The sequence below is a fragment of the Salmo salar genome, chromosome 26 (assembly GCF_965601325.2).
Source record: "Salmo salar chromosome 26, fSalSal1, whole genome shotgun sequence".
Lineage (NCBI taxonomy): Eukaryota > Metazoa > Chordata > Actinopteri > Salmoniformes > Salmonidae > Salmo > Salmo salar.
Window position 1 is genome coordinate 32670191 of NC_138316.1, and position 14810 is coordinate 32685000.

A 14810-nucleotide genomic window follows, 5' to 3' on the forward strand; every position below is an offset into this window, starting at 1 on the left:
ACTGTCTGTCTGTCTGTCTGTCTGTCTGTCTGTCTGTCTGTCTGTCTGTCTGTCTGTCTGTCTGTCTGTCTGTCTGTCTGTCTGTCTGTCTGTCTGTCTGTCTGTCTGTCTGTCTGTCTGTCTGTATATGGCTTTGAGCTAGATCATTAGACATTTACACAGAATGTTCCTGGAAGGTTGGCTGAGGGTTGCTGGAAGGTTAGGGTGAGTCATGAGGATATGAGCGCATCCGATCCGAGTGCCAACAGTCTTAGTGCCAACGCACACACACACACACACACACGCACACGCACACGCTCACACACACACACACACACACACTGAAGCTTGGTTTCAGTCTTCATGTCAATCCTTCCTACCAGACTGTTCTAAGAGCGTTAGTTGGAGTATCAAAGACAGGAACCAGTTGTGTATAGGATACAGTAGTATTCAGGTCAAGCAGGCCCATTTTCCCAAACAAGCAGTATCATGGGGCGGCAGGTAGCCTAGTGGTTAGAGCGTTGGGCCAGTAACCAGCAGGTAGCCTAGTGGTTAGAGCGTTGGGCCAGTAACCAGCAGGTAGCCTAGTGGTTAGAGCGTTGGGCCAGTAACCAGCAGGTAGCCTAGTGGTTAGAGCGTTGGGCCAGTAACCAGCAGGTAGCCTAGTGGTTAGAGCGTTGGGCCAGTAACCAGCAGGTAGCCTAGTGGTTAGAGTGTTGGGACAGTAACCAGCAGGTAGCCTAGTGGTTAGAGTGTTGGGACAGTAACCAGCAGGTAGCCTAGTGGTTAGAGCGTTGGGCCAGTAACCGGCAGGTAGCCTAGTGGTTAGAGCGTTGGGCCAGTAACCGGCAGGTAGCCTAGTGGTTAGAGCGTTGGGCCAGGAACCGGCAGGTAGCCTAGTGGTTAGAGCGTTGGGCCAGTAACCGGCAGGTAGCCTAGGTGGTTAGAGCGTTGGGGCCAGTAACCGGCAGGTAGCCTAGTGGTTAGAGCGTTGGGCCAGTAACCGGCAGGTAGCCTAGTGAGTTAGAGCGTTGGGCCAGTAACCGGCAGGTAGCCTAGTGGTTAGAGCGTTGGGCCAGTAACCAGCAGGTAGCCTAGTGGTTAGAGCGTTGGGCCAGTAACCAGGCAGGTAGCCTAGTGGTTAGAGCGTTGGGCCAGTAACCAGCAGGTAGCCTAGTGGTTAGAGCGTTGGGCCAGTAACCAGCAGGTAGCCTAGTGGTTAGAGCGTTGGGCCAGTAACCAGCAGGTAGCCTAGCGGTTAGAGCGTTGGGCCAGTAACCAGCAGGTAGCCTAGCGGTTAGAGCGTTGGGCCAGTAACCAGCAGGTAGCCTAGCGGTTAGAGCGTTGGGCCAGTAACCAGCAGGTAGCCTAGCGGTTAGAGCGTTGGGCCAGTAACCAGCAGGTAGCCTAGCGGTTAGAGCGTTGGGCCAGTAACCAGCAGGTAGCCTAGCGGTTAGAGCGTTGGGCCAGTAACCAGCAGGTAGCCTAGCGGTTAGAGCGTTGGGCCAGTAACCAGCAGGTAGCCTAGCGGTTAGAGCGTTGGGCCAGTAACCAGCAGGTAGCCTAGTGGTTAGAGCGTTGGGCCAGTAACCAGCAGGTAGCCTAGTGGTTAGAGCGTTGGGCCAGTAACCAGCAGGTAGCCTAGCGGTTAGAGCGTTGGGCCAGTAACCAGCAGGTAGCCTAGCGGTTAGAGCGTTGGGCCAGTAACCAGCAGGTAGCCTAGCGGTTAGAGCGTTGGGCCAGTAACCAGCAGGTAGCCTAGCGGTTAGAGCGTTGGGCCAGTAACCAGCAGGTAGCCTAGCGGTTAGAGCGTTGGGCCAGTAACCAGCAGGTAGCCTAGCGGTTAGAGCGTTGGGCCAGTAACCAGCAGGAAGCCTAGTGGTTAGAGCGTTGGGCCAGTAACCAGCAGGAAGCCTAGTGGTTAGAGCGTTGGGCCAGTAACCAGCAGGTAGCCTAATTGTTAGAGCGTTGGGCCAGTAACCAGCAGGTAGCCTAGTGGTTAGAGCGTTGGGCCAGTAACCAGCAGGTAGCCTAGTGGTTAGAGCGTTGGGCCAGTAACCAGCAGGTAGCCTAGTGGTTAGAGCGTTGGGCCAGTAACCAGCAGGAAGCCTAGTGGTTAGAGCGTTGGGCCAGTAACCAGCAGGTAGCCTAGTGGTTAGAGCGTTGGGCCAGTAACCAGCAGGTAGCCTAGTGGTTAGAGCGTTGGATTAGTAACCGAAAGGTTGCAAGATTGAATCCCCGAGGTGACAAGGTAAAAATCTGTCGTTCTGCCCCTGAACAAGGCAGTTAACCCTCTGTTCCTAGGCCGTCATTGAAATATAAGAATTTGTTCTTAACTAAACATTGTAGCACTATGGAATGAGACCCAGACTGGCCTGCTGTGTGTGTGCGCCTCTGAAAGGTCTGTGTATTCAGGTCTGCTGGTGGTTATAATGGACCAGGATAAACCAGGATAAACCAGGATAAACCAGGATAAGCTTGATCATCATTGAGCTGCATAATGAGATGTAAAGATGACTAATTGGCCATCTGATAGACCTTTCTCATGGCAGCTGTTAAAGCTGGGATCTACCAGTCGGCTCTCTGGTGACTGGAATGTGTCTCCACCAATGTAGTGTGTTACGGATGTGGTTCTGTGAACTTCACTCCTGTGAGCCTGAGGCCTGAAGACTTTTGTTAGCTGCCGTGCTATAACCTGATGACTTAGAAGCTTCATCTAGTGGAAGGCTGAAGACCCGGGATCAAACCCAGACAGTAAAACAGTGTTTTTAACATGTCTTTGATCAGCTGACAGGCTCTTTCCACAGGGCAAGGCTGGGATCTGAAAGCATTCCTGTCATGTTGTGATTGGTCACAGAGTCATGTGGACTGGGTTTGGGACTTTCTGAATGTCCAGCAGTATTGATCATGTTAGATGGTGAAATGATATCCAACCAACCATGGAGATCCTACAGCCTCAGTCAGCACTGTACTGTACTGATAGACCAGCAGGTTATCTCTGCAGTAGACACTGTGCCTGGGGACAGTACTGTACTGATACACCAGCAGGTTCTCTCTGCAGTAGACACTGTGCCTGGGGACAGTACTGTACTGATACACCAGCAGGTTCTCTCTGCAGTAGACACTGTGCCTGGGGACAGTACTGTACTGATACACCAGCAGGTTCTCTCTGCAGTAGACACTGTGCCTGGGGACAGTACTGTACTGATACACCAGCAGGTTCTCTCTGCAGTAGACACTGTGCCTGGGGACTGTACTGTACTGATAGACCAGCAGGTTATCTCTGCAGTAGACACTGTGCCTGGGGACTGTACTGTACTGATACACCAGCAGGTTCTCTCTGCAGTAGACACTGTGCCTGGGGACAGTACTGTACTGATACACCAGCAGGTTCTCTCTGCAGTAGACACTGTGCCTGGGGACAGTACTGTACTGATACACCAGCAGGTTATCTCTGCAGTAGACACTGTGCCTGGGGACAGTACTGTACTGATACACCAGCAGGTTATCTCTGCAGTAGACACTGTGCCTGGGGACAGTACTGTACTGATACACCAGCAGGTTCTCTCTGCAGTAGACACTGTGCCTGGGGACAGTACTGTACTGATACACCAGCAGGTTATCTCTGCAGTAGACACTGTGCCTGGGGACTGTACTGTACTGATACACCAGCAGGTTCTCTCTGCAGTAGACACTGTGCCTGGGGACAGTACTGTACTGATACACCAGCAGGTTCTCTCTGCAGTAGACACTGTGCCTGGGGACAGTACTGTACTGATACACCAGCAGGTTCTCTCTGCAGTAGACACTGTGCCTGGGGACAGTACTGTACCGATACACCAGCAGGTTATCTCTGCAGTAGACACTGTGCCTGGGGACTGTACTGTACTGATACACCAGCAGGTTCTCTCTGCAGTAGACACTGTGCCTGGGGACAGTACTGTACCGATACACCAGCAGGTTCTCTCTGCAGTAGACACTGTGCCTGGCGACAGTACTGTACTGATACACCAGCAGGTTCTCTCTGCAGTAGACACTGTGCCTGGGGACAGTACTGTACTGATACACCAGCAGGTTATCTCTGCAGTAGACACTGTGCCTGGGGACAGTACTGTACTGATACACCAGCAGGTTCTCTCTGCAGTAGACACTGTGCCTGGGGACAGTACTGTACTGATACACCAGCAGGTTCTCTCTGCAGTAGACACTGTGCCTGGGGACTGTACTGTACCGATACACCAGCAGGTTCTCTCTGCAGTAGACACTGTGCCTGGGGACAGTACTGTACTGATACACCAGCAGGTTCTCTCTGCAGTAGACACTGTGCCTGGGGACAGTACTGTACTGATACACCAGCAGGTTCTCTCTGCAGTAGACACTGTGCCTGGGGACAGTACTGTACCGATACACCAGCAGGTTCTCTCTGCAGTAGACACTGTGCCTGGCGACAGTACTGTACTGATACACCAGCAGGTTCTCTCTGCAGTAGACACTGTGCCTGGGGACAGTACTGTACTGATACACCAGCAGGTTCTCTCTGCAGTAGACACTGTGCCTGGGGACAGTACTGTACTGATACACCAGCAGGTTCTCTCTGCAGTAGACACTGTGCCTGGCGACAGTACTGTACCGATACACCAGCAGGTTCTCTCTGCAGTAGACACTGTGCCTGGGGACAGTACTGTACTGATACACCAGCAGGTTCTCTCTGCAGTAGACACTGTGCCTGGGGACAGTACTGTACTGATACACCAGCAGGTTCTCTCTGCAGTAGACACTGTGCCTGGGGACAGTACTGTACTGATACACCAGCAGGTTCTCTCTGCAGTAGACACTGTGCCTGGGGACAGTACTGTACTGATACACCAGCAGGTTCTCTCTGCAGTAGACACTGTGCCTGGGGACAGTACTGTACTGATACACCAGCAGGTTCTCTCTGCAGTAGACACTGTGCCTGGGGACAGTACTGTACTGATACACCAGCAGGTTCTCTCTGCAGTAGACACTGTGCCTGGGGACAGTACTGTACTGATACACCAGCAGGTTCTCTCTGCAGTAGACACTGTGCCTGGGGACAGTACTGTACTGATACACCAGCAGGTTATCTCTGCAGTAGACACTGTGCCTGGGGACAGTACTGTACTGATACACCAGCAGGTTCTCTCTGCAGTAGACACTGTGCCTGGGGACAGTACTGTACCGATACACCAGCAGGTTCTCTCTGCAGTAGACACTGTGCCTGGGGACTGTACTGTACTGATGTAGGCCTTATGTAGCTTTCTGACTTGATTAGACTCTGTAATATGTATTTATGTAATGTATAACCTTTCTCTCCTTTCTCACTCTCCTTCTTTCTCCTCTCCTCTCTCACTCTCCTTCTTTCTCCTCTCCTCTCTCACTCTCCTTCTTTCTCCTCTCCTCTCTCTCAGTTTGCTCGGGTGTGGATCCCTGATGCAGATGAGGTGTGGAAGTCAGCAGAGCTCACTAAGAACTACAAACATGGACATTCCACCCTACACCTCACACTGGAGGATGGAATGGTGAGTACTGGAGGAGAGGAGGAGAAGGGGGGTTGCATAACATCCTCTCATTTGTGATGAGATGCCCAGTACACACACACACACACACACACACACACACACACACACAGCGAATCTATCTCATTATTGGTTATTAGAGTAGTTGTAAAGGGCTGTTGTCTTCACACTGCAATATATCACCATACATATCATCAAAACATGTCCATATGTCAATGTCTGGTGGAAGGCTGAAGACCCGGCAGTCAAGTCAACCAAGCCCAATAAACCTTTCAGAAACCTGCCCCATTTGGTGGCATATTTTGATACATGCGTGAGGCTTATGTTCACCACTGTCTGTTTTTTATGTCACTGAGTTACATAAAACCAGGTCCCTACTCAGCACACACACCACAGGAGGCTGGTGAGGGGGGGACCAATTACAATAATGGCAGGAATGGACTAAATGGAATGGTATAAAACACAATGAAACCATGTTTGATACCTCCATTTATTCTGTTCCAGCCATTACTATGAGCCCGTACTCCCCAATTAAGCTGCCACCAGCCGCCTGTGATACACACATATATTGTGTGTGATAACTTCTCTGTTTAATCTGTGTTGTCCAGGACATTGAGCACAAGCTGGATGATAAGACAAAGAACCTTCCTCACCTCCGGAACCCTGACATCCTGGTGGGGGAGAATGACCTCACAGCTCTTAGCTACCTCCACGAGCCGGCTGTCCTGCACAACCTTAAAGTCCGCTTCACCGACTCCAAACTCATCTACACGTACTGTGGTATGCCCACACAGACACACAAGGGTCTCACACACACACACACACACACACACACACACACACACACACACACACACACACACACACACACACACACACACACACACACACACACACCAACTCCTCTCCTCTCTTCCTGTAGGTATTGTGCTGGTGGCCATTAATCCCTATGAGAACCTTCCCATCTACGGTAGTGACATCATCAATGCGTACAGCGGGCAGAACATGGGAGACATGGACCCTCACATCTTCGCTGTGGCTGAGGAGGCTTACAAACAGATGGCCAGGTGGGTGTGTGTGTGTGGCGTGCGTGTGTGCTGTGCGTGCGAGTGTTACCTGCTCAAAGGTAGTGTATACACAGATTTCCCATGTTTCAAACGATGTCAGACGGACAGTTTGAGACCTTCCAATGGAAGCATAGAACAGTGTGTGTATTTACTGTCTTGTTTTTTATGTAACCTTTATTTAACTAGGCAAGACAGTTAAGAACAAATTCTTATTTACAATGACGGCCTACCAAAAGGCAAAAGGCCTCCTGCGGGGACGGGGGCTGGGATTAAAAAATACAAATAAAATATATATAGAAATATAGGACAAAACCAACATCATTTAGGTTCTAATTACTAGAGTAAGAACGCGAGGGACACTGAAAGCTTAAACCAAGTTTATTTGCCCATTGGGTCAATACAGCTGCATCAGACAAAGTCATGGTTCCACCAGTGGATATATATATATATATATATATATATTCCAATTTGGGGTGGAATCTCCTCCTTCTCTCTAACCATTACGTCTCTGTTGCTAGGCAGAAAATTAAGTGATGTGAGCAATAAACTGTTCCTTCTCCCTTAACGTGACCTGACCTGACCTCGACCCCTTCCTCACTAATCCACAGCTCTCCAACCTTATCAGTGCTGCCATGTGTGATAGTTGTCCCTGCCCTCAGTACATTCCAAGCTTAAATACATCCACCATATACATTATACATTCCCCTCTGTCCCTCAGTTCATCAGTAAGTATATTTCATGATTTCATAAGTCAAGATAGCTGAGGCATAGCACAATTGGTTGGGCGCACGTAAAACTGCTGCCATTTCTTCCGGCGCCATTTTACTCAGTTTACAGATGACCAGTTTACAGAGGAGTATAGGGTGCAGTGATGTGTCCTATAAGGATCATTGGTGGCAAATCAGATGGCCGAATGGTAAAGAATATCTAGCCGCTCGAGAGCACCCTTACCTGCCTATCTATAAATTACGTCTCCGTAATCTAGCATGGGTAGGATGGTCATCTGAATCAGGGTTAGTTTGGCAGCTGGGGTGAAAGAGGAGCGATTACGATAGAGGAAACCAAGTCTAGATTTAACCTTAACCTGCAGCTTTGATATGTGCTCAGAGAAGGACAGTGTACTGTCTAGTCATACTCCCAAGTACTTGTATGAGGTGACTACCTCAAGCTCTAAACCCTCAGAGGTTTGTGTCTGTGTTACCTGTGTTTCAAGTGTCCCTCTCCTCCTGGCCCCTCCCTCTGCTCCTGGCCCCTCCCCCTGCTCATGGTCCCTCCCCCTGCTCATGGTCCCTCCCCCTGCTCATGGTCCCTCCCCCTGCTCATGGTCCCTCCCCCTGCTCATGGTCCCTCCTTCTCTAACTCAATCTGTTTCTTAGGGTTTGTAAGTCAGAACTAAACCAGAAATAAACTGGTGGTCTCTGTTTCTCTTGTTCTCTCCTTTCCTATATTCTATATCTTTCTCGCTCTCTGTCTCTCTCTCTGTCTGTCTCTCTCTTCTCTCTACTCCAGGGGAGTTAAATCCCTTCAACAAGTTTAAAATAAAAAAATGTATGCTCCCTGACTGTCTAGCTTATTAGCGAGCTGGACAGAGCCAAGAAGTTTGTTTTCCTACACCAAACCCCCCCCCCACAATATAATGTTATTTTCCCCAAAAAAATAAACCACACGCTGGCCGGATTGGAGCCCCTTGTATATGTTTGTATGTTTGACACCCCTACTCTACTCTCTCTTCTCTATCGTTCTCTTCATCACTCTCTCTCTCCTATTCTGTTGGTCTCTATTTTAAAACTCGGTGTGCTTTCTCTCTTCAGGATCCAAGGAGTCAATCTCTCACACACACACACACACACACACACACACACACACACACACACACACACACACACACACACACACACACACACACACACACACCTGAACACTTAGTATGGCGTGGCATTGATCTTTCTGTTTGACAGAATGAGCACACAGAGCACTCTCTCACATACATACACATGCAAAACACACCTATTTTACACACAGAGCTTTTTCACACACACCTAGTGAACACACATTCACTTCTCTCTCTCTCGCTCTCGCTCTCTCGCTCTCTCTCGCTCTCTCTCGCTCTCTCTCGCTCTCTCTCTCACTCTGTAGCATAGTGACCTATGGTCCCAGTTGGCATCTATACTGTACAGCATGTTGTCTGCTAGAGTGACCTCACACACCGTTTTGAGAACCATAATGGAACTTAGTAATGACTTTCTGTTTTTATCTTTATGATTTTTTTCTGTGTGTTGTTGACTGAGCCAAATAAGCTGCCACATAGCAGACTCTTGCTTCCCTCACCGTCTCCATCTTTCCTTCCTGTATTAGAGATGAGAGGAACCAGTCTATAATCGTAAGCGGTGAGTCGGGAGCAGGGAAGACTGTGTCAGCTAAATACGCCATGCGTTACTTTGCTACGGTCAGTGGAGCAGCCACAGAGGCCAACGTAGAGGAGAAGGTCCTCGCATCCAACCCCATCATGGAGGTATGACTCCTCTCCCTTCCCCTCGCCTCTCTTCTCCCTCTCCTCGCTCAAGTCCTCTGCAAAGCCTGCTTCATGGTGTGTTCATGTGGAGTCTGGGAGGGTTAGTTCTCTCCCCCATCTCCTCTATTTCTCTCCTCCCTTCCCTCTCCCCTTGGTGTAAGGATGACATCACTCCTCTCACAGCCATGTCAGCCAATCAGTGGCCAAGCCTTCTTCCTGCTGTGTGTGTGTGTGTGGTGTGTGTGTGTGTGTGTGTGTGTGTGTGTGTGTGTGTGTGTGTGTGTGTGTGTGTGTGTGTGTGTGTGTGTGTGTGTGTGTGTGTGTGTGTGTGTGTGTGTGTGTGTGTGTGTGTGTGTGTGTGTGTTGTAAGGATACATTACCATACCTGCCTGTGCAGCTGAAAGCCTCCTTGTCTTCAGGGAACAGTAACTGTGTGTTTTCTCTTAGCTCAGCTAGAGGAGAGTTTTCTCCTTACACACACATTAACCCCTATATTGTCTGTCTGTCTCTATCTGTGTCTGTCTGTCTGTCTGTGGCAGACCTGATTTCCACTGCAGTCAGTCAGTCGGTGATATTGGCTTTAAGCATTTTCAGTCCCTGTGCTGGTGTTGTGAGATCTGATTATCTGGGCAGCGTGACTACAATAAAGACAGCCTGGAACACCACCACTGACAACTGTGCTTTGACTGCAGGACTCTATTCCCCATGATGCACAGCAGCAGCAGCACAGTATCTGTCTCCCCCTGTCCCTCCCCTCCCTGCTGGACAGTTTTAGTTGTACACCATCACATGGCCCAGCTAGCCTGGACACTGACTACTAATGTCAGACCACTGCCTTGTTGTAAAGGGGAGTGATATGCTGATGTTGCTGACCTAATCTATATTTATCGCTCTGTCTCCCTCCGTGTGTGTGTGTGTGTGTGTGTGTGTGTGTGTGTGTGTGTGTGTGTGTTCTCCAGGCGATAGGAAACGCTAAGACGACTCGTAACGACAACAGCAGTCGTTTTGGGAAGTACATTGAGATCGGCTTTGACAAACGCTACCGGATCATTGGAGCAAACATGAGGACATATCTACTGGAGAAGTCTAGAGTGGTGTTTCAGGTGATGCACCACCAACACACAGTCGGACCAGGGAAGTCTGGCGCTCTAGTCAGGGTCGGGGGTTATGGGTAGGACCTGCAGTTTTTTTGGTCAGGTCATGTGGTCAGGAAAAGTCAATGACCTATGTTTAGGTTATACTGGGAGCCTCAACACTCCCCCTCTCTTTCCACAGCACTGTGTGTAGTGTGGGATGAGAGACACTTCCCCTCTCTTTCCACAGCACTGTGTGTAGTGTGGGATGAGAGACACTCCCCCTCTCTTTCCACAGCACTGTGTGTAGGTTGGGATGCTATCCATACAGTGCTCTCTGTGTGCGATGTGTGGGTGGGTGTAACCAGTGTGTATTCAGTACCCCATAACTCTACGGGGGGGGTGTGTGTGTGTGTGTGTGTGTGTGTGTGTGTGTGTGTGTGTGTGTGTGTGTGTGTGTGTGTGTGTGTGTGTGTGTGTGTGTGTGTGTGTGTGTGTGTGTGTGTGTGTGTGTGTGTGTGTGTGTGTGTGTGTGTGTGTGTGCGTGAGTGTCTCTCTCAAGAAGTTCAAGATTTCGCATTGACTTCCTCCTCCACCCCAGTTCAGGAAAACACAGCCAGACCACACACACCAGTCATCAGTTCACATTCCTTCTTTTTACCTGGCTGTCTCTCTTTACCTCTGCTCAGTCCACCTTCTTTCTCTCTCTGGCGCTCTCTCACTCACACATATTCATATATACACTGCTCAAAAAAATAAAGGGAACACTTAAACAACACAATGTAACTCCAAGTCAATCACACTTCTGTGAAATCAAACTGTCCACTTAGGAAGCAACACTAATTGACAATAAATTTCCATGCTGTTGTGCAAATGGAATAGGCAACAGGTGGAAATTATCGGCAATTAGCAAGACACCCCCAATAAAGGAGTGGTTCTGCAGGTGGTGACCACAGACCACTTCTCAGTTCCTATGTTTCCTGGCTGATGTTTTGGTCACTTTTGAATGCTGGCGGTGCTTTCACTCTAGTGGTAGCATGAGACGGAGTCTACAACCCACACAAGTGGCTCAGGTAGTGCAGCTCATCCAGGATGGCACATCAATGCGAGCTGTGGCAAGAAGGTTTGCTGTGTCTGTCAGCGTAGTGTCCAGAGCATGGAGGCGCTACCAGGAGACAGGCCAGTACATCAGGAGACGTGGAGGAGGCCGTAGGAGGGCAACAACCCAGCAGCAGGACCGCACCTCCGCCTTTGTGCAAGGAGGAGCAGTTGGAGCACTGCCAGAGCCCTGCAAAATGACCTCCAGCAGGTCACAAATGTGCATGTGTCTGCTCAAACGGTCAGAAACAGACTCCATGAGGGTGGTATGAGGGCCCGACGTCCACAGGTGGGGGTTGTGCTTACAGCCCAACACCGTGCAGGACGTTTGGCATTTGCCAGAGAACACCAAGATTGGCAAATTCGCCACTGGCGCCCTGTGCTCTTCACAGATGAAAGCAGGTTCACACTGAGCACATGTGACAGACGTGACAGAGTCTGGAGACGCTGTGGAGAACGTTCTGCTGCCTGCAACATCCTCCAGCATGACCGGTTTGGCGGTGGGTCAGTCATGGTGTGGGGTGGCATTTCTTTGGGGGGCCGCACAGCCCTCTATGTGCTCGCCAGAGGTAGCCTGACTGCCATTAGGTACCGAGATGAGATCCTCAGACCCCTTGTGAGACCATATGCTGGTGCGGTTGGCCCTGGGTTCCTCCTAATGCAAGACAATGCTAGACCTCATGTGGCTGGAGTGTGTCAGCAGTTCCTGCAAGAGGAAGGCATTGATGCTATGGACTGGCCCGCCCGTTCCCCAGACCTGAATCCAATTGAGCACATCTGGGACATCATGTCTCGCTCCATCCACCAACGCCACATTGCACCACAGACTGTCCAGGAGTTGGCGGATGCTTTAGTCCAGGTCTGGGAGGAGATCCCTCAGGAGACCATCCGCCACCTCATCAGGAGCATGCCCAGGCGTTGTAGGGAGGTCATACAGGCACGTGGAGGCCACACACACTACTGAGCCTCATTTTGACTTGTTTTAAGGACATTACATCAAAGTTGGATCAGCCTGTAGTGTGGTTTTCCACTTTAATTTTGAGTGTGACTCCAAATCCAGACCATGAGTTGATAAATTTGATTTCCATTGATTATTTTTGTGTGATTTTGTTGTCAGCACATTCAACTATGTAAAGAAAAAAGTATTTAATAAGATTATTTCATTCATTCAGATCTAGGATGTGTTATTTTAGTGTTCCCTTTATTTTTTTGAGCAGTGTATATATGTCCTTCTGTCTGTCTTTCCTCCTCTTCCACCCAGGTCAGGAAAACACAGGAGACCAAACACGTTCCTTTACTTTCTGTCTGTCCTTCCTTCCGTGTCCAGCTCATTGCTCATAAGAGCCTATTGAATAGTCGTCCTTCCTTTTTCTCTCTCTCTCTGGGTCTCGTTCTCTCTCTCTCGTTCTCTCTCTCTTTCTCTTTTTTCTCTGTGTGGATCTGATCCAGGTCACACTGCTGAGACAGATCGGGAATGTGCACAACTTAGAAAGTGTGCACACACACAGATACACACACACACACACACACACACACACACACACACACACACACACACACACACACACACACACACACACACACAGATACACAAAAACACACACACGTATTGAGATGAGGATAGTGGAGTTTAGCATGTCTTCCCAGACTTGAGGAAGCTGCTGTGAGTCCTGTACTGCAACACGCATTCCCCACATACCTTTCTGCAACAGCACCTGGGTGTGTGTGTGTGTGTGTGTGTGTCTTAGTCTGTGGTGGAAATGTTGCAACATTAAAACTACACGAGATTCTTCAAACAGCATGACAGTGTTCTCTTGTCTGTACACAACATTGCACACTGGAATCTCCTGGCTGTGTAGAACATACACTTCCTGAAACTGTCTGTCTATCTGTCTGTCTGTTTGTGCAGGCGGACGAGGAGAGGAACTATCATATCTTCTACCAGCTGTGTGCGTCCTCCCATCTACCTGAGTTCAAGAATCTGAAGCTAGGTAAGACACAAACAAACACTCTCCATTGGATGGTTGGACGCTTCCTAAGCTATTTGTTCATTGATTAGCCTGACAACCCATCCACATGACTCCGGCCAAACAAAACGCCCACTAGCGTTTCTTCTCCACCACGAGTCTGGATTTGCTTTCCTCCCTAAATACATAGAATGTGAACACATTCTAACCGTTCTGATTGGTCCTGGAAACCAATGGGTTGAGCCCAGCGTACATAAATCATGAATCGCGTCAATGATACGATCCAATCGGTGATGAATTTGTTTTGTACAACGCCCCTCATTTTGAAGTCAGCACAAGCGACTTCTGGGATGGCAGTTTCAGACTGAATGGCATTGAGGAGTATACCACCTCAGTCATCGGCTTCATCAATAAGTGCATCGATGACATCGTCCCCACAGTGACCGTACGTACATATCCCAACCAGAAGCCATGGATTACAGGCAACATCCACATCGAGCTAAAGGCTAGAGCTGCCGCTTTCAAGGAGCGGGACACTAATCTGGACGCCTATAAGAAATTCCATCACTGGGGCCAAGCTTCCTGCAATCCAGGACCTATATCAAATCAAATTTTATTAGTCACACGCGCCGAATACAACAGTGAAATGCTTACTTACGAGCCCCTAACCGACAGTGCAGTTTCAAAAAATACAGATTAGAGATAAAAGTAACAAGTAATTAAAGATCAGCAGTAAAAAATAACAATATATACAGGGGGGTGCCGGTACAGAGTCAATGTGCGGGGGCACCGGTTAGTTGAGGTAGTATGTACATGTAGGTAGAGTTAGTTAAAGTGACTCTACCAACATAGGCGGTGTCAGAGGAAAGCCCATAAAATTGTCAAAGACTCCAGTCACCAAAGTCATGGACAGTTTTCTCTGCTACCGCACGGCAAGCAGTACCGGAGCGCCAAGTCTAGGTCCAAAAGGCTCCTTAACAGCTTCTACCCCCAAGCCATAAGACTGCTGAACAATTAATAAAATGGCCACCGGATTATTACATTGACCCCCCCCATTTGTCTCGTACACTGCTGCTACTCGCTGTTTATTATCTATGCATAGTCACTTCACCCCCACCTACATGTACAAATTACCTCAACTAACCTGTACCCCCGCACACTGACTCGGTACTGGTGCCCCCTGTATATAGCCTCGTTATTGTTATGTTATTGTGTTAATTTTTATAATTTTTTTTACCTTCGTTTATTTGGTAAATATTTTCTTAACTCTTCTTGAACTGCACTGTTGGTTAAGGACTTGTAAGTAAGCATTTCATGGTAAAGTCTACACTTGTTGTATTCGGCACGTGATAAAAAAAAGTTTGATTTGAAGCAATTGGAATTTAATTCAGGGTCAGTCGTCATGAATAATTCAAAATGGCGCCCCAGTCATTCTCCGTGATCATAGACAACCATATTAGATCATATAGGTGAGATGTGTAACAGGGGTAGAGGAAGTAGTACAGTGTATTTGTAAACAGAAACGTGAGGACAGACCTCAGCCATATTGAGTCATATTAACTGTGGGGTCACACTAA

The 14810-nt window shown here is 48.9% G+C and overlaps 1 protein-coding gene across 5 annotated transcripts in view; it reads left to right on the top strand.

The window, feature by feature from the left end:
* LOC106587673 (unconventional myosin-Va) overlaps positions 1–14810 on the top strand; it is a 92845-nt gene that overhangs the window by 25227 nt on the left and 52808 nt on the right. For all 5 annotated transcript variants that reach the window (XR_014382840.1, XR_014382839.1, XM_045708926.2 and 2 more), the window contains exons 2-7: positions 5409–5519; positions 6125–6296; positions 6439–6583; positions 8939–9095; positions 10055–10198; positions 13176–13257. Coding sequence is in view for 3 of the 5 variants with exons in the window: in XM_045708926.2 (XP_045564882.2) it covers positions 5409–5519; positions 6125–6296; positions 6439–6583; positions 8939–9095; positions 10055–10198; positions 13176–13257 (811 nt within the window). In the remaining 2 variants the exon portion in view is untranslated. The remainder of the gene's footprint in view (positions 1–5408; positions 5520–6124; positions 6297–6438; positions 6584–8938; positions 9096–10054; positions 10199–13175; positions 13258–14810) is intronic.